The 20,701-nt window shown below is 45.7% G+C and overlaps 1 protein-coding gene across 3 annotated transcripts in view; it reads right to left on the bottom strand.

The window, feature by feature from the left end:
* Window positions 1-4,206: 4,206 nt before the first annotated feature.
* LOC126540448 (uncharacterized) overlaps window positions 4,207-20,701 on the bottom strand; it is a 53,619-nt gene continuing 37,124 nt past the window's right edge. The window contains exons 8-11 of one of the 3 annotated variants that reach the window (XM_055075225.1): window positions 12,128-12,206; window positions 6,870-6,978; window positions 5,275-5,378; window positions 4,207-4,850 (exon numbers count right to left, since the gene is read on the bottom strand). In XM_055075225.1, coding sequence (XP_054931200.1) covers window positions 4,449-4,850; window positions 5,275-5,378; window positions 6,870-6,978; window positions 12,128-12,206 — 694 coding nt within the window. In that variant the 3' untranslated portion in view covers window positions 4,207-4,448. Of the gene's footprint in view, window positions 4,851-5,274; window positions 5,379-6,296; window positions 6,979-12,127; window positions 12,207-20,701 lie in introns of those variants that run through there. The other 2 variants (XR_008614183.1, XM_055075228.2) reach the window with 2 other exon arrangements.

The following is a 20,701-nucleotide window of genomic DNA, read 5'->3' as shown; positions in this document are numbered from 1 at the left end:
ACGAGAAGACGTAGGCAATCGGCTTATTATTTATTATTTTCCAATGAAACCTTGCTTTGACATGTATGAACAAAACCACGCGTCTACATCTCTTTTTCAGTGAATAAACGATGATAACAATAAGCGTTTGCGCTGATTGCCTGCAATGAAAGACTGCTTGACGCACCAATGCAGTTCAGAAAAAAAAATTATGGGAGGTCTATTATCTCTAAATTGGTGGTGTAACCTCCGAGCTTCTACATAGTCGACGTGCCTTGCACACTAGGCGGCGTCAGTTCTACGAATACGACGTATCTCTCAAATCTAATCGATTAGAAAGTTATACAATAAATGTCCGCTATGTGACTGCTTTGTCAGTGATTGTCGCACATTTACTAATGTCCACCGGCCCTATATAGATAGCTTGCATCGACGTCATCGTGGCCGCCATCTTTGGGCATACCAGCACGCCGAGAAGCTGCGCAAGCATGAAACGTGATAGCACAACAAGCGGTCTTGCGCGAACTGAGAAATCGACAACATTGATAACCGAATGAATAACGGTCATCGTCAAAAAGCACAACGGTGTACGCGTGATGATATGTTGCGCCAACGTCATCGGGGTTGCCATGCATGTCCCAGCACAGACACGCGAGAGGCTTCGTTCATGACGTCACGTGAAAACTATCTATAGTAATGCGTCGCCGATGGAAAGATTTTACTATGTCCCCCTCACTGTGTTCGAGATAACTAGATCTCATATATTACAATACCTGGGGGGGGGGGGTATTCTGTAAGAGTCCACCTATAGTGGACTGTCCATTTCGGCCGCTGCTGATTGGATGCAGCTGTACGAGAGAGTAGGAGACGAGTGGCCCTAGCCAATCAGCAGCGGCCGAAATGGACAGTCCACAAGGTGAACTCTTACATAATACCCCCCCCTCCTCTGGTATACCTGAGCATGTCACGAGGGCTCAACGGAAATAACATGATGCTTTCGTGCAAGGTAGTCATGCACTTAACCCGCCGTTAGAACATTCTTTACCTCAAATAAAAGAGGCTGCCATAGCAGGACGACGATGGACGGACGAAATTTTCTTGGAAAAGGTAAAGAAACAAAATCAGTTGTAACAAACAGGCATATTCTATTAGTTGAAGAAGCGATTAAATTGCGGTTGGAACACAACAAGTACCTGATTGAGGCATTCTAAGGAGACTGGGACCATATATAGAGAGCACTTCGTATACGTTTAAATGGCTCGTTAGAACAATATGCGATTGGTAGCAACAGCAGATATTCTATTAGCGAAAGCGGATAACAAATCAGAAACACTTCTTACGATATAAAAAAAAAACGTAAGTTAGACTCCTATGCTCTTATGGCGTCCCAAATGGTAATGCCAACACTAAATCGCTAATTGAATACATTCTGAAGAAAAAAAATTACTCCATGTTTTCAGAAACCATAGTACGCTAGAGAAGTTCTATGAACGTAAGTGATTTCGTAACGTTTTATGCTACCTTTCATAGGCACAGCAAATGACTTTTGCCATTTTATCTCGGAGAGGTTCTTCTAGGTAACATCCGATAGCTGCTAAGGTGGGATAAATATTATTTCAAGATACTGCACCGATCTGCTTAAAATGTCGATAAAGGTCCCTAAAAAATCAGTACTCGTGTTCACAAAAACTTCTTACGCCAGAACTGTTCGTAAGCTCAAATGCTACAGCCACTCACGTTGTTGTGCGCGAAGGCGGCAGCAGGCCAATGGCAAACAGCTCTTACGAAAGACAAACCTTGTGATTTTCGCCCCAGATGTACGGCGAAATATTTTTCCACTAAACAAGTCTCGAATACGCTAGATGTGTCGGGAGATCGGTTAAAATATGTCAACACTGCGCGTGCCGTTCGAGATAGAGGCAAGAAAAAAGGAGCCATAATTAAAAAAAGAACTATTGCGTTAACATTGTTCGTACGAAAAAATTCTTGCCAATCCTGACACTGGACTCATCATTAGCGAAGAACACTTGCGAACACAATGCCTGGTTAATTCGGCCCGAGGCTCCTGGGACTTGCCTTATTTGCTACGCACTCACTTTAACAGTCTGATACGCTTTTCTCGTTCGTGTCCAATTTATATATACATACATAGGAACCGTGCGAAGAACATATATAGTGCTGTTGGAGTGCATAATTTCACTATTGGAGTGCAAAGCATTTCATTGGAAGGGAGCAAAATTTCCTGCAGTGCCAAGTGGAAGATAACGCGAGGTGTCGGCCGCTCGACTGCGCATCCCTAATCGGTGCTGAACAAGGCGCGTCGGACAGTGGCTTTCCCATTTGGGCGAATCCATAAAACGGACACAAGGAAGACAAGACCGGACACCACACGGGCTGGACCCAAACTAGGCGCGGATTGCGTCAGTGATATCTTTTTTTTTTTTATATGGCAGCAAGTTGGCGATTTTGTTTATTCTTTTCTCTCCCCCCCGTGATGAACCTGTGCTCATGCGCATTCTATTGCACTTGTTCTTCTGGTCTTTTTGGGAGCTGTATTGAATAACTTGGAAGTGTTGTGCCCATGGTGCAGGGTCCTGTCTTTTTGTGTCTCTTTCGTTTGCGCTACGATGACCTCAGCGAGCACCAACCAACTAGCCCGAGAACAAGTTATCTTGCTTTCACAGTTGGCGACGCACCTCAGCGTTATCTGTATACTCGCCGTGATAGGCGTTGCCCTTGCGCGAATGCTTCAGGCACAAGACAGAAACAGTGCGCATAGGAACCACAGTCAGCGGCTTTAGAAGACCTGTGAACGCAGTCAGCATGGCTTCGTATAGACGGTCAAGAATCAACACTGTCAAGACGGAAGTGGTTATAGCTAAACGTTATTTCACGCTATAGTGAGGCGGGTATCAATTGACACGCGTAAGGAATGGAGAAAACGTTATGGCCAATGAAAGCCTTCCTCGAAATACGGCAAAGGTGAAAAATGGTGAATTAGAGATCGCGAAACCTTTAGAGTGACGATTTGTGCTTCCTCTTCATTCCTTTGGGTAAGAGGATTCCTCAGTAACTTCTTTCTGAATTAGAAAGTTCGTCTTACAGCGCAAATCAGGGTTCATGTGGCCTGCTTCGATGTGCACATGGAAAGTGATATTTTTCGAGAAAAAAAAGAAAATCCAGGAGGAACCGTTGGTATACAGCGGCCCGGAGTTGACGCATTTAACACACTGTAGCGGTAAGTTAACATATGGTAAGTAGACGTTAGATGCTAAAACCCCCGCCTTTAACTCGAATGAGTCATTGCTAGCTACGTTTACGACCGTCTTTACAGATAACTTAAAAGATAAATTAACGGTGAATGATTCGGAGTAATCCCTACTCGTGGGATATATCTATTTGATAGCCCACACTCTAACTTGTAAGAGAGGCACAGAAGAAAAAGGCTTCGTTTGGAGCGCGATTTTGTTGCGAAAAATGCACGCCGCAAAGCTTGAACACGGTGAACATGATTGAGAGGTTAATGGGAACGAGATAAAGAATTTCTCGTAGCACCTGTTACTAAATCCAGCTATCAAAACGCAGTAATACACGTTATACCACGCTCACACCAGGCTCATATAGTTGCGAATCGCCTTGGTACCTGATGTACATTTCCTCATCTTCTTTTTTTCTGCAAAAAGCTGCGGGAAGTCCCTCCCGCAATCGCATGCCGCATTTTGGGTGCACACGTAACCTTGACGCCACATGGTACACATACGGTTCGAAATTGGCCTTTCTTTCTTTAACTACATATATCGTCAAAGAGGAGGACCCAGTGGCGCAATAAAAATATTACACAGCCTCAATACCCTGACAAGGAGGAGGAGGAGGAAAAAGAAGCGAGAAGGCAGAGATGTTAACTATAGAAAAGCTCCTGGTGGGCTACCCTATGCTCGGGGAAGGGAAAAAGAGCGTGAAGAGCGAATGGACCTGGGAAAAGACAAATGGAGGTTTACGCTAACTAGGCGTACATTATAGAAAAGACCACGACATATACGATACACTCTAAAGAATAAATGCGTTAACTCGAATTACCATTGACAACTTTACGGTAGGTATTTCTCTTTTTTTTTTTACTATGCCGTAGTATATGGATACGACTTAAGTTTCTTCTTCACGACCAAGGGACGCCGACATTCGACGTTCTCCCAGTTTCTTTACATTTCGCGTTCGTCAAGTTTCTTTTTCTTTTTTTTTCAAGACACTGAGCACGCGCCATCGTCTCCGCGCGTCGATCCACTACCACGGACTACGCGGTCTGTCAGCCAATAGCGTTTCTTTACGCGGCTACTACAGAGACGACGTTCTGCGCATTCCCAGGACGACCAATCACAGGCCGCGCTTCTTACGACCACCGCCGAATCGGTTTCGAACGTTCGCTTCCAGAAGTGAACGACTCCGAGCCACACCGTTCGTCCGCCGCCTAGTCATCGCTTCGAAGCGTTCGCTCCGCGCGAGGTGTTGACGAAGCGGTTGAAGCGCTCCGCTTCCGCCGTCTTCCTCGGGGAGGCGGCGGCCGGGGGCCTCGACCCGGGTTGCGACTGCCTCGCATGGCCGCGGCTCGCCGCCGTAAGTGGCGCCGTCGTCGTCATCGTCGTCGCGTGCGGTTGCCGCGCCTGCTGTTGGCGCTGCTGGGAGACGCGGAGCACGCCGTGGCTCCGCGAGTGGACCGCCGTGGTCGAGGTCGACGAGAAGGAGATGCGTCGCTGGTCGGTCGACGAGCCGACGCCGGCCGACGCGTCGGACGCGCCGCCCGTGCTGCTGCCGCCGCCGCTCGCGCCGGGGGCTCCCGCAGCTCGCGCGCTCGGCCTGGGACCGTATCGATGAACCTGCGGAGAAGCGCGATTTGTTTCTTCTTTAAATGGTATATACAGTTCAAACTACTCCAAGCAAATAAACAAAACGAAACGAAAGAATAAGGGGAAAGCAAAACGAAGAAGCCAGCCATGGCCTAAAGCAGGATGAGTTTCTTTTGTTACAGAGCAAGAAGCACCGAAATATATTGTGCCGCCACAAGCCCTTTGGCAAGGTTCTTATATACCGTTAAGCTCTAGATACAAGGATTGTGCGCTAACGTGTAGAAAATCGTGCCAACGCAAAACGTTCCAGATGATAATGGTGCGTCTTGTCGTCTGTTGTCTGCTGTGGCGGTCTCATGGCATTAAATCGCGCCGACACAGGTGCCAAAGGGTCGGGTGAGGTGTTCACAAGACCAGCCCTACAGGCATGCGGCGCATTCAAAGTCAAACTCACGGGGTACTGTGTGAGAAGGGCATGGTACGGCCTCTGCGTTGGCTCGGCTCTCCTAGGCAAGGATCCTGCCGACGAGCGGTCGATCGGCGTAGGCGTTCTGAACACTGAAAAAAGAGGAAGAAGAGATTTGTGCAAGCGAGTCAAGATTGGAATGTACTTATTGCCACCAGATCCAGCGTCTCTGCTTTCTTCGTTTTTTTAGACAGAAATGTATTAGGAGCGTAAATATACAGCAACTGCATTACAAATTAATTAGAGAAAATTAATGCGTGATTAATGGTCTCCAAACCGTGCATGTCCACCACATACTGGAGCCGCTTATCGCTGCTCTTTACATAATTTAAAGACCTTTCTGGGCACCTGTGCTGCTCACGCAGGAGAAGCCCACATACAAATTTTCTTCGTTGCGCGTTTTTGTCAAGCTTGAGTTAGCCTCGTGACTCAAGCCATGCTCTAGAAGGCGGATGACACTTCTGAATGACTTCATTTTTAACTTTGTTGATAACCATGAGAATGCTTAACTTGCCTTCGTCGTTGTGCCTCCCTCTTCTATGGCATCATCACCACTCATTCTGCCTTTACGGTCTGCGTTTCCCCTCTCCCCCTGTGCAGAGTAGCAGGCTTGAGCACGCTAGGTGAGGCCGACCTCCCTGCCTTCCTTCAAATAATGTCCCTCTCTAATGCCAACTGGGCATGTGGCATGACACCAGTTGACATATGGCACCATGACACTGAAACTTTTGCTCTAGAACAAATACAAATTAATGTGTATATAAACAACACGCGCAGTTCTTTATGCCACATGCGTCACTTTTGCCAATATTCTCCACTGCATTATAACGCTCTATACTCCGTATTTTTTTATACGGGTATACATCCAGCTGAACAGCCTTATCCGTATTTCGTTCTGATTATTACCATTTTCTTTTTCTGATTAGCGGTGGATTCGTGGGACATTATTCGAAGCCTTAATCTTCATCCTCCGACAAGAATCGCACGCTCCGTAAGCAGCAGTAGCTCACCGAACAATGTTTACTCGCTAAATCGCCGCTATTAATAAACGATGGGTTGATGGTTCGACTCTCACTTTATTCGCTCGTGGCTGGATGCAAACGCTATTTTGGCGACAGCCTGAAGGTCTGCAGGAATTGATGCCATCAAGTTGCTTCGCGTCGAAAACAAACACACACAATGAAAGCAGGGTCATGCGATGTTTTCTACTAGCCCCAGCAATAACCCTCCCATTACCTCCCACCCTCTCTCCCAGCAACATGTTCTTTAAGCTACCATGTTTCCTTACTTTCTTATACGCTTGTACGCGCCAACGTTACTATAACTGTGAAGAACAATCACGAGTGTCAGAAGTTCTGAGCACCAGCCGATGCCAGTTCTTGAAGTTATATTGTGATGGGCTTATTAATGTGAAAGGTGCCACCTTCTACAAAAAAAGAAAAAAAAAGAAAAGCAAAGAAAGAAAAAGAAGGAGCTTCAGTATTCTCGTCAAATTGTAGTAGCCAAGGGTTGTATTTTCTTCAAACTAACTTCCTCGGTTTCTTTTCTGACTTCGCGACACTAAGGCGCGTGTCGTGTCCCACCTCCGATTCTGTCCACCTGCAGACGCTGCAGTAGCCGAGCCTGGCGCGCGATCACCTCGGGGTGGTTCTCGTGGAGGCAGCGGGCGCCCACCAGGCACAGCTTTTCTTCCTGCGTTGGTGCAGCGATGAGGAAGGAGAGAGAGAGAGGGGGGAGAGAGAAGTGAGGAGGAGGAGGAGGAAGAGAAGGAGGACGAGGAGGAGGAGGAGGCTATGATGGGTATCATGAGTCGGCAATCTAAAAAAAAGAAGGCGATATAAGTTTAGCCGATAAAGTGATCAAGGATGACGAAAGACGGCGGAAGATGGCGCTGGCGGCCAAAGATGGGTGAGCAACACAGCAACACAGAACGCCAAGCGGAAAGTCAGAGAGGCTGAAATAATCTAACGGGTGGCGGCAATGAAAAGAAACCTGCCATGAGTAACTACTCAAGATTAAAAAACCAAATCAGGAAAGAAACAATTTATGATAACTCAAAGGGAAGCTCATTCCTTTTCGAAGCGAGATCGGGGTGCCTTAGAACACACACCTATAAAACGAGATATAAGGAGGAAGAAGAAGCATGGTGCTTGCTGCGGTAAAGTTAGGGAAACGATGGAGCACGTTTTATTACAATGTGAAGATATATCTGCCCAGCGGTCGATTTAGGCACCACTGGACTCATTGAAGTCCTTGGGTTCAGCGAGAGCAGGAGGAAAGTAAACACGTCCGCAATAGAGATTAGTAAGAGGCGATTGGAAGATTGGTGGAAGAAAAGTAGAAAAACAACATAAAACGGAGACGTACAAAAACAAAGTTCACAATAGGGGGGTCAGAAAATTTGGTTAGGGGAATTCATCGTGCGTTTATTATTATTATTATTATTATTATTATTATTATTATTATTATTATTATTATTATTATTATTATTATTATTATTATTTGTTACCTAGGTAACACATTAGGCAATATAATAGCAAGAGCTTGGTGGCGCAACCCACCGCCCCGTTCTAAAGGAGACGCTCATAACATCCATACATCCATCTATCCGAACAGACAATGTCGACGAGGACGCGTTGACACCGTCAACGACGACGACAAAACGATGGCTCACTCGTTGCAGAGCTGAGGTCGAATCATGTTTGTATTCAGAAACGTAGGCTCACCTACTGCAAGGGCGAGGTTTTTCTGCTAAAAAAAAAACATAATTATAAGCATGATGATGACACCTGACACACTGCGTTTTCATCATTCATCACGGTAAAAAAAAGGGGGGGGGGCGGAAACGCGGGCATGTATGTACACAGGCATGTACTGGGCGAAAAGCGTCAACAGTGGAGAATGTTATTCTCAGAACAGTATAGTTTCTTACTAAGATTGGTGTATTGAAATCCAGGAAGAGATTTCCTAAGTCTTACCCCGTTTGCGAAATTCTTGTAATTTAACCAATTGCTGATTTTCTTCTTTCTTTTATAGTAATTGCGAAGAACGTGAAGTGCTGATAATTCGAGATATTCAACATAATGATGCCCATGCCACCGGCACTGTGCCAGAGCTTTATCTTGACCGGTGATACTCGACCGCGTTTTCGGGAAAGATGGTTGCTTCACCGAGCTCGTTCAGGAAGACGAGGACGAGCCTATCCCCACGTATCCACCTGGATATACACTTACTACCGAATTCGCCAGTGTAAATCCACTTGCAGCTGCTCTTCGATTCTGCGGTGGTGGTGATGATGATGATGGTGGTGAAGAAAATGATGGTGATATTTACATCTTCAAAAATCTTTATACTCTAAGGTACATTATTCACTGTAGATAGTTCGCTTTATTACGTGTTATTCCTTCCTTTGCGTCACCTGCCTTCGAACCGTATTTCTCTAGTTACCACGGCAGTTCCTTTATACGTTGCCTTATTGCCTCTGGAGACCTAACGCCTCGGTCAATCCTATGCACTCGTTCCAAATTTATAGCTGTACGGATTATCTGACGTTCTGATGAAATATGCTCAGCGGCGTCTCCACCATTTTCTCGCGCGATGCGCGAGACATATTCATCCAAAATTTTCCTCCTATATCTACGACACCCTGCTCAGGCTTTGAACAGGAGAGCCCTTCGAAATACAAAAAATTTCTTCCCTGATGATTTATTTTGCTGTACCATGTTGTGAAGGCGACGACCCCGTGCTTGAATAACGCTCTTCGTTAATTAATGCGGCAAAGAGATGCTTTGGAAATGCACCTTTTTGTTATCGCGTTCGAATAGATGTCAGGAGCAGCTGGTTACAACATTTTCGTTCAGGAATACCGACGAGACGTATTTCACGCGCAGTCTTCACTCGAGCCGATGGGCAGCGTTGCTATTTAGTTTATCGAGTCGAGTTGAAGTGTCGAGTGAAGGTACGTTCTAGAGTACGAGGGTAAGCCTTCTACCTGTGAGTGTTCTCGGTAAATGCGTCTACGAACGTAATCTCCAGCGGCTTCTGGAACGGAGTGTGTAGCCGAATGTTCAGCCCAGTCTGATTTATCCGCGCTTCCAAAGATACTCGTCAGGATCATCCCGTGGTCTACTCGGTTCCTGTGCAGCTTTTGCTGGATACGACGTTTTGTACGACTGCAGCAATTATTCGAATTATCGCGGTCACACACTTATATCGGTCGCGCGTACTGCAGAGCATAGGACATGATTTATCTGGCCCACGAGGAAGCTATAAATAGTTTTCATAGAGCCAGAAATGCGCGACATAGCCCACAGAGCTTTTCGGAGACCCATCCGTGAAAGTGATATGGTTAAGTGTGACGTTTTTTTTTTTTTTTCGAGCGCCTCTACAACAAACTCCTGTAGAACGGAATTACCTGTATAACGAAGGAAAAGTTCTGTCCCGGTTCTATCGTGAGCTGTGTAGTGCACGATCTTTATAACGAAGCGACCCGTATAATGAATGATTTCGGAGGCCCCAAAGCACTTCCTTGTAAAGGAGTTCGTTTGTAGTTGTAAAATGTATCCATTATTTGTTCCACTTTACTCTTTTATGTCTTGCGCAATGCTTTGACTTTAGCTGATATCTTGGGATAGGGGACTATTTAGCAGCCGAACTTCCAATTTTGACGGTGTTTATAACAACAATCACTCCCCCACTCTAAATTATGCCCACGCTATGCGAAGGAAGCTCGCATGGTTCCCCCAGAGATACAGTGTCACACTCAAAAAAAAAAAAAAAAATACCGTCCCGGTCTGGGGATTGAAATAATGGAGTGCCACAGCATTTCCAGGGCTGTTGCTCCAGTCCCGCGCACCGCCTTCTTCCACTTCGCGGCTTTTTTGCAGAACTTCGTTTGCTTAGGTGCATCCGTGCCGGAGGCCGCCATGCCTGGCCTATAGATCAAGCCTAATGGAACAGCTCGGGCAGCGCGCAGGTCAGCGTGCGCATACAACGAATATGGGTGTCGTCCGAGGGCGCGTGCGTGTCCCGGAAGTCTCGTCGGCAGCAGGCCTTTCTTCTTGGCGGAAGTAAACAATGTGACGGCCAAGCGTGACAGGAAACAATGACCACGCTTCTTGAGGTCAGAACGTCTGCGACGCGACCAAAAAACTAGCGGGCACTAAAGACTCCGTTTCAGCATGGCACTTGTTACGCAGTGTATAGCGTGCTTCTGACAATACAGGGTGTGCCACGTAACTTCAGCCAAACGTTAAATATATGCAAATGCCACGTAACTCGACAGAACAAAGGTGGTGTTGTTTGACGTCGCTTGGAGATACTTAGATTATTTTTTCGCATGCCGCTTAATTACATAATTAGTCTTAATTAATTAATAATTTTCTCAGATATTATAATTCTGTGAAAAGTACTGATGAGAAAACTGTAGAGCACGAAAAACTCCCGATACAGGTTTCTGTTGCTCAATACGTGCCACATAAAAGTCTTTTTCCGAGCCTGAAAGAAGCCCGTGAATACACGCAAAGTGCCTCGAGTGGACAGTCACGCGGCAATTTTTATGCATGCTCTTCTGCAGAGGAAAGCAACTTTCTCATATACGCCACATAAAGCCCCACTTTCCAGTTTCAGTCCTTTCCTTTCTGATGTGGACCTCGTGTACACAGCAGTAAACCAACGAAATTGATTGGTGTGGTGGAAACCTCAAAATATTATCCGCTAATTATGACTTAGAAGCGTTTGGGCGAGCTAGTTGGTATGGGTCATTCATTTTAAACAGCGCAAAAAAAAAAAAAGAAGAAAGAAAACCCCACACACGGAGAAGAAAGAGCAGAGGACCAGCGCTGGTCCTGTGCTCTTCCTTGTCCGTCTGCTTTTTTGGCGGTGTTTAAAATGATTGATCCGCTAATGAAATCGCGCGCTTCAAGTTATTCACTGTCCATAGAGCGTTACGGATAGGAACTGAGACGCTTGCTCGATACGAGGAAGGTGCGCTGTTGAAATATAAACAGCTCCGTAAATACAATATTGTACATAGGCGCAGAACGACAGAATGTGCTATGAGATTAGGCAGCAAGTAAAATCTTACATAATGATACAATACCCCACGCACACAGGGCATTCGCGTCTAGGGGCTGGTACTTGCATGTTGGCGATGACGAAGGTACTCCTTCCCGTCTTCCCTTCCACTCCCTTCCCCTTCTCTTTTTGTCAGGTAAGCTGATATTGCGTAATAATGTCTCCATTCTATGCGTACTGTCGCTGCCGTATATTTAGTGAGTGGTCATTGCGCAGTGTACGACGTTGCGAGTTGCTTTTTGTGACGACATAGCTTGTTTACCGCCTGGAATCGTGATCTACTGTTTTTTTTTTTCAAAACGCACAAGTCAAATTCTTGATGCTATTCTTTGCCTTTGTATAGGGTGTAGCCAATGCGCAATTTATATTCTTGAATGTGCATCTTGTACATTTATTTTTGGTTGCATTTCGTGCTGTTTTGAGACCCGGTATATTGAGCTGTTTAGCTGTTCTCATGTTTGTGTGACACCTCACTTTAAACGGCTCGTGGCACTGTTGGTAGAAAAATGAATAATCGGAGCGCGCACTGCACTAGTGCATGCTCGGCGCAGTTTCTTGGCTGGCGCGTTCACAGAGTAACAGCAAACGAGGTGCTGCCACCCTCTGAGCACCGGGATGCAGTGTACTTTCACTTATCTGAAAGATATGATATACCTATAAGTATGTGCACTCCTCAATGCGTCGTCCCTCTGATCAGAACTTTTGATCTGGTTATAGGTTTGACCTGACCGCTCTACTATCGAAGGACCGGCACGGCACTACTTACCTCTGTCTGCAAGGTGGGGGTCATCTGTCCTTCCTTGGACTTGAAACTTTCGCTCCTGGTGTGAGCCAAGATCTTGTCGCTACGTGAGTAAAAGCAAAGGCCACGCTTAAAACGTTCTACACAGACACAGACAGCATTATTTGTGCGCTAAACCAAATGTTACGAGGAATCTGAAGTAAAATTGCCGCTAAGCTTGACAAGTTGCAATGCATATTTTTAAAGGCGAAAGCCGTAAGTGGCTCGTTGCAATGGCTCATGCCCGAAAAAAGCGGCGTCGGGTCCAGTGACACAAAAAAAAGTAGACGAGTGGTACAAAAAATGTCATCATCAGCAATGGCTCATACAAAAAAAAAAAGGACAATCTGGAATGGCTCATACCTCAGTAAGCAAGCAAAGATACAATGGCTGAGCATGAATGAAGACACGAAGGAAAAAATAACGAAGGAAAGAAAGAAAGAAAATATAAACATCAGGAATGGCTCATACACCCGTAAGCAAGCAAAGACACAATGGCTGAAGATGAATGAAGACACGAACGAAAAAAGGAACGAAGGAAAGAAAGAATGACAACCATTCCCACTCTGCGAAAATGGAATGGCAGCGAAAGTTGACGACAGTCAAAGCTCTCAAACAAAAAGCAAAGTGCTTTCCCTGCCATTCCATCTTCACTGAGTGGAATAGTTGTCATTTTTTTTTTTTTTTTTTTGCGTTGCGAGTCGTTTGTCGTTTTCGTTTTTCATTGGTGGTTGTTTCACGCCGGCGCCGTTTAGATTCTCGTTGCTGTTCCCTCCGGCGCTCCTCGTGCGCATGTTGTTATTCGGGTGTGCGAACAATACGTGTCCGCCCCATCGATAACGCAGCTGTTTTTAGCGCCAATGCCTCTCCTGCTTATACACTGCGAAAACCTTGACGTCACGCTATTGCTCACGGCGAGCGTTCTAATCTATTCCCAATTTTGACATCTGCGCCACCGCACTGCACCCGTATACGGATTTGTTAGAAATCGCTAAGTGCATTTCTGTTCCTGGACGCCGAAAAACTACGGATGGTTAGTCATATACAGCTTTCGCTGTAAAAAAAAAATACCATCAGGAATGGCTCATACCTCCGTAAGCAAGCAAAGATGCAATGGCTGAATATGACAAAAGAAACGAAAGAACGTTTAGGTAGTGCATTGGGTGCTCGCATGCGCCGTTGAGGAGATCGACAGTGCAATACGCTTACTTCGCACTGCAGCTCGTTATGTCTTGCAAGAGGTTTGACTCCTCCGATCGGATAACCTAATGCATTACCACATGTGCAGCAGGCTTTCACCTTCGCGTGTTACAGGTGTGTAATCTGCTGCCAATTTATTTTTCTGCAAAGTATAGAAAGTATGTATTGCAAAAGAGATCGAGAAAAAAATAATCTAATTTATAAAAGCAGCAGGGCACAAGGTCGAAGGTTCGATTATCAGCCGCAGAGGCCGCATTTCTGAGGGGAGAGGGACGAATTACAAGCACGCTTGCGTGCTTACATTTCGGTGGCTGAAATTAACCTGGAGAAGCGTCTATAGTGTATCTACAGTGTCCCTCTTAAAGCCAGCGTTGCTTTGATACGCGAAACACTAAAAATCAATATAATAGCGGCAAGGCTCCCTTGCCTCCCACTTATTATTGTTATAGCAATAATATGGACACTCTAGGTGCATTTTTGCCGTCGCCATCGCCGTGATGTTCCGTATGAAGTCCAAGGGCGATAACACCGTCGCCGCGTGTCGTATGCTGTACGTGCGAGTGCAAGCTCGCGAGCGACGCCGACGATCGCGTCTCAATCTGGCACGCCATATATGGAGGAAAGCGGGGAGGCAGCGCGGGAGGGCGGGAGGGTGGCTTCGACTCCGAAGTGCGTACATTGCACGGCCGCGAGCGGTCGCGCGCGCCGTATTTTGAAAGGGGTCTGCAGAAGGCTCATACTTTTGTGCGCGCTGTGCTCTGGCCGCTCTTGCGTTGAAGCGATAAACCGCACGGAAGGTCAGTTCGCTCGCTGCTGCTGCTGCGCTTGCTCACACCATCGTTTTGACAGCGAGTGTCCGCGCTCATTGAGTGTGATGTGCTTACGTTTGCTCGTGCGCTTGTTAATTCAATTAGTAAGCGAATGGCTCCACGTTTATCCGGCCGATAAAGCTACTATCCTTACTTCGTATAGCTGTCTACTATTTTGCTATCGCAATCGATGCTTCGCCTTTCGGGCGAAACTGTGACTTTTTCTTTTGTTAACCATATGAGCTTTTACATGTGCACAATGTTTTTCTTATGACCGAGCGCGGACCGGAATTTATCTAGGCAGCAACAATTGCAGCTACGTCGCAGAGATGCTTTGTGTCATGTCTGTAACGTTTTGCAATACATTTAACACCACCGACATTGGGTTGCGATATTTTTTTTCTCAATAAAAAAAGTTTGAAATGACGAGATACAGACGATATCGTAGTCTGAGGGAGACTTGCAGAAACATGTGTGAAAAAAAAACGGCCGTGGCTTAGCTTGGTTAAGCCTGGTGATTGCGAAGCAATAGTGTGTTATTCTCGGATCAGCTGGTAGTATGGCTGGTGGTATCTTGGGTTATGCTAGTGTTACGGCTTACAGTGAATCATCTAAGCACCAGCACGTCCAGATGCATCTCGGACTTGAGCACGCCGTTGGCGAACGCCCGTATCGAGCTGAAGGACGAGAGGTCCAAGTAGCGCATGACGACGTTCTCGATGCTCGACACCCGCTGAACGTCGGCGGCTGCGAGGAGGCCGCTGCTGATGTCGCGACACGCGAGTATGACTCGGGCGCCGCGCCACGCCCCTGGTGAGAGGAGCGGGAGTTAGGCCGCCGTTGGTGGCTACCGCCTCGCCTCGCGACGGCGTGAGATGGGGCCCCGTTTTTACACAGCTGGTGTGACGTCACTCCAGGTCACGTGGTGTGACGTCACGCAGCGAGGTCACGCTAAAGGTCAATGGTGCCTACCACCGCCTCGCCACGAAACGGGCTGAAGTGCGATCTAAAGTAGTATTGCTTCGCAATAAAAAAGACGGAAAGGGACACTTTAGTCCGGTGCAAAGCTTTCTCAAGAGTATTTGGATTTCGCAATCCAGCGGTCGCACTTTTGCTTAATCAGTGCATGACTTTACAGAGCAGCAGCTGAATTCATACCCTGTCAAAAGAGGCAGGTTCGGTTACTGTGTGTGGTCGTCAAGTCAAACGGTCCTCTTCTGAGCGATCTGTATTATTATTGTAAGTTTTTAATCAGCATTGGCAATATTAGTCTTCTAATTATCAATGTGCAGTCATTAATGGAACTAAACGAGCTTGACGGGATAGGAACGGGACGCTTAACTACTGCATTCCTCATAGCAGCAACTGCGCTTGTAATCATCATCATCAGCCTTTTCGATGCTGTTCATGTTTTTCGGAATCTTATCAGATAAAATTAAATGAATAAACGAACGAGGAACAACCTCCTGTTTTATTGTTTGATGTTTTCATAATTAAAGTTTTAATGTTTGACTACTTAAAGTTAATATAATGTTACTTCTACCCCCTCCCCACCCCCTGTCTCTTATTTTTGTATGCTTCAATTTTTCTTTTTAGTAATTAATGTGGCAGCTTACATCGCCGCGTCTCAGGAACATTTGTTTTAGGTTTACTCAACGCGATTTACTCTTGTTGAGTCTGTAGCTGTACTTCTCAAGTACAGACGTCTACACTTATGTCTAGAGCACTCGTGCGCTTTACTGCAGAGTAAAGAAACAGTAATAACGCAGCAGCTTCTAGGTCCAGGTATCTGCCTGAATAGCGCGTGACCCGCGTGTCGCAATGGTTTCCACTGTTCGCAAGCCGTTTCTGAAACCTGCCGCAACGCGCAGATATCAATTTATTTGCGTCTCTGCGCACCAGTTAAGCACTCTAGACAGAAGCGGGGACAGCTGTACACATGAATCAACGTCAGAGGCATCGGCACATCTTATTTTTCTTAAATTACAGCTTGCACGCGCACCTACCCGTGCATTCCATTGGTGCCTTATGAAGTAGAAAATGCATTCCGACCCTTCAGAGGCAAGCCTGTATAGTGTCATGCATGTCGCAAGCGGTGAAAGCAACCCAGATGGTGTTCTTCACGCGAAGTACGCGTTTCCTTTTTTAATGCTCTCACACGGAGCCATGCACTCTGCAGTTAATACTGCTTGAATACTGTCTGCATCTATATGTTATTTCGGTTAGAGACGTTGCGTCAGCCTGTGGCCCAACTACACTCTCAGACAATGAGAAAGCAAATGTACTTGAAACACGTCTACGTTCGTAAACACACACATACGCATGCATGCACCACACGCACGTATAGAGGCGCGCTAATTGAGGCAGTGCTGCGGTAGCAAGAGCTGGCACTGAGGTATCGTGAAGAGAGACTAACAGCTAACTTTTTTTTTAATTTTCATTTCGTCCCCTATATATATTTCTATCAGCTTTAGCGGCGATGCTGCTACTTCACCACCCAAAAATACATTGTCGACAGTCGCCTAACGGCCAGTGAGAGGTGTAGGTCTTAATAGCAAATCAACAATTATTCACGACCATTTGACGTGAAAATTTCCAGGTCCAACTTGCATTCTTCGGGTGAAACCAACTTGCGATATTGGCAGGCGGGTTCGCACGCATCTGTCGCGCCTTCGGATGCCGATATTTAAGCGCGCCACAACCGAATGGCTGCGCTGGCAGCGTGAAAGCGAAGCCTATTTATGTCCACTGCAAAACGAAGGCGTCTCCCAGGGACATCCAGTCACCCTTGTCTTGTGCCAGCTGACACTATCTTATGCCTCAGAATGTCCTAGTTTTGTCCCACCACCTGGTTTTATGCTGTCTCCGACTGTGTTTCTTTTCTATTGGCACCCATTCTGTAATCCTAATAGAACACCCCACGCTTTACGTGCTCTGTCCAAGTCGATTTCTTTCTTTTAATGTCAAATCTAGGACGTCGACTACCCACGTTTGCTTTCTAATCCACCACTACTGTCTTCCAGTCTCTTAACTTTACGCCTATCATTTCTCGTTCAATCGCACGTTGCGCGGTCTCTAATTTGTTCTCAAGATTCCTTGTTAACCTTCAAGTTCTTGCCCCTTATGTTAGTACCGGTAGAAGGCATTGATTTTACCCTTTTCTTTTCAAGGATATGGATAAGCTGCCGGTAATTGTCTTGGCAATGTTTACCGTACGCGCTCCAACTCACCTTTAATATTCTGGCAATTTTCTTCTCGTGATCAGGGTCATCTGTGACTAATTGGTCTAAATAAACGTAGTCTTGCGCACGTTTTAATAGCTGACCGCCAATCGCAAATTCTCGTTCTCTTTCGAGGCTATTGCGCATTACCTTAATCTTCGACATACTAATCTTCAGACCTAGTCTTGCACTTTGTCGATTGAGGTCCTCAGCCTCATGTTGTACGTAACGCGCTGGTTGTCGTACTTCTGTTGCGTAGCTGCATGGTTTACATAAAATATTCCGACTAAATCTCGAATTCAATACTTTGTGTGACTTCGGCTTAAAATGACAATTGAGGGGGAAATATAAAAACGCAGTCACATTAACCTTCTTTTGTACTTTTGTACTTTCCTGATCCGCCACTACTTCAATTCTACTGGGCCACCTCCTATACGGTCTACCTCCAGCCTACTCCTCCGGTAGAAGCCACTGGGCCCTCCCGGCCGGGCTGTTCTGATGCTGCTTGGACGACCCTCAACCCTTCTCCCTCCTACCCTCTCTTTCTTTTAATCCCATCTCCCCCACCCTGCTGGCGCTGAGCCGTGCTCCCGCATGGGTTGCAGAAGATAGTGCCAGCCTTTCTTCCTTTCCCACAGCAACTACTTCTCTCTCTCTCTCTCTTTTGTACTTTCAAACGGCAATGTAGCCGACAAGTGTGCTTTCTAAGCGTTGGAATGCTAAAGAACTAAAGCGCGCGGAATTATTTTTATCTACATGCACATGGCGATACTGATACAAAACATAATCTCCAAAACAGTGTTGTCAACTTTCTTTCCGAGCGTGTCGCTAAACCAGGACATGGAAGTAGCTAAATTTTGGCTCAGCTTCCCTCCAATGTAGCTGAAAATGTCACTAAAATTGTTGGTAAAATTATCGAGGCAATTTTACATAATGTAGACCCGTTTGGAACACTGTAATGTAGACTAACATATCGCAACGCATATACTGAGACGTTTCACTTTCGTTTAGTGTCCAACACCCGTGTACTTATATTTAGGTGCACGTTAAAGAACCCCAGGTGGTCGAAATTCCCGGAGTCCTCCACTACGGCGTGCCTCATAATCAGAGAATGGTTTTGGCACGTAAAACCCCATAATTTTTTTTCGTTTAGTGTCCGTGAAGGTGAGCAATAAGCAGTGAATTTACGAGCAGCGTGTTGAAGACATTTGCCTTACTAGCGTATTAAAAAAAATTTTTTTTTCATTTTGTTTAATTCATTTATTGTACCCTCAGGACCGAAGCTAGTAGGGAGTGATTACAAAGAATGCATCAAAATGCAAAAGAAAGGAAGACATATGCACGCATCAAAACAAGAAGTGCATCAAATTGTCAAAAACAACAGCACCAAGACAATAATATAAATGCGGAAAAGACAAATGCAAGCTGAACAACTGAGAAACAATAGAGCAAAAAATTTGTACTGTCAGTCGCTGATAGTTAAAGTGCTTTTGAAAAATTGGTTGTCTGTTATAACGGGTGTCCCAGTTAACTTGTAGCAAGATTTTTAAGAAAACCCAAGAGCTCTAGAGTGAACTTTAGCGAACTTACTTGAATAGCAAACATGTCAATTACAAAGTTGTAGGGCACCTTGAATAACCTCCGAATCAAGCATGTATTTCGCGCTGAAGAGTGCCTGGTTGTTTTTTTTTTTTTCAAGGAAAAACAAAAGACCGCGAAATACGCGAAATATGAAATAGATGCGCGCTCGCGCGCCGGCTACTCAAGCGCCTCCAAGCAACCTTCGAAAGATATACGGCTGCATTCGTTTATCGCCGCATATATCGTATCAGGCTTCGTCATGTAGGATGGCTCGAGAGGTTTCGCGACCTAACTAGCGTGGTGCGATAAGCGTCAGCGTCTGCGGAGGCAAGAATGTTGTGCTCGATCATGAGGCACTCGGGATAGCTTTAACTTTCGCGTATCATGAAACAAAGATACAAAAGAAATTCAACCAATGTTAAAAAAAAAGCAGTGCGAAATAGAACACGAAACAAGCAAAAAGACAGCTCTCAGAAGAACACAAAAGAACTACTCAGAAGTTTATTCAATAAAAAATCAACCAAAAGCACGCAAGGCGTCTCAGCCGCCTACAAAGAAACACCCAAAAACTGGTTTAGCCATTTATCGTTTCTGTCCTTTGAACTCCGCAAAAGAGGCAAAACAAAGCAGTTTTTTTCACCTATTTATATCTCTGTCGCAAGCTTTCTTTCTGTAAGGATAGGGTGACGTCATGAAGGTGCGTTAAACAGTCACACTTTACACCAGTTTTGAGCGGCTATTTTCCACTGCCACTTACAGCGCGTGCTCAAACAGGTCACCGTCTGAAGCCAATACACTACTTGCTTCTTTCCAACACTTGTACTGTTGCAGCTTTGACAAACGACGTTGCGATCTCGAGGCAGACTCTGCTTATTTTTGCCTTTATGGCATCCGGTGTGATAGTTTTGCTGCTATACACGCCATCTTTCACGTAGCCACACAAGAAGTCCAGCGGTGTCATGTCCGGCAATCTTGCAGGCCAGGGTACAGGTCCGTGCCGGCCAATTCACTGTCCAGGAAAAAGCTTTTCGAGCCATGCTCGAGACGGAGTTCGGCCACAGATATGTGGATGACTAGCTTGTGCTTTTACATCTAACTGAGGCTAGCCTTGACGTTGCAGAATTAACTAACACCTTCTTGACAGAGTCTGGTGGACTAGATTTCACCTGGGAATTGCCACAGGATAACTCAATTTCTGGACCTTAAATACAGTTTCACGAAAGCCCACGTGTGCTGGATGTATAACCCAAGGACTAAGAAAAGCCTTCCACCATTTGACGGCGCACATTCTAAACTGATCAAGAGGGGAATAGCTAACGCATGCCTCAATTCGGCATTAATGAAGTCATGCGAGCACCATCTTGTTACAGGTTTTAGCAGTCAGATTAGCCGATTGGAAGACGCTCGATTTCCTCCGTTATTACGGGTGTGTGCGAAAGCCTTTCTTAGTGTTAAATCCTATCACCTCTGCTTATCTCTACTGTGATTAGTTTTCACTTAGGTTTCTTGTATAAGATTGCGTGGATCCTGGTGAAAAAACAGTTGGAAGTTGGCGCCCGTATGTGTCATTTGTGCCTCAATTCGTCCTCGTCAGCATAGCGCCGTAACCTTTGTTTTCAAGTCATGAACCAACTAGCTCAGCAACAAGTTTTACTAAAGCATTTGCCGCTGGACCAATAATAAAATCTTTAAATCTAGCAAAAGAATTGCTAAAATGGCAACATTGCACCCAAGCAACTGTTTTGTAT

Source organism: Dermacentor andersoni, chromosome 3, assembly GCF_023375885.2.
Source record: "Dermacentor andersoni chromosome 3, qqDerAnde1_hic_scaffold, whole genome shotgun sequence".
NCBI classification, from domain to species: Eukaryota; Metazoa; Arthropoda; class Arachnida; order Ixodida; family Ixodidae; genus Dermacentor; species Dermacentor andersoni.
Note: the sequence above shows the minus strand (reverse complement) of the source record. Positions and strands in the feature narration are given on the sequence as shown.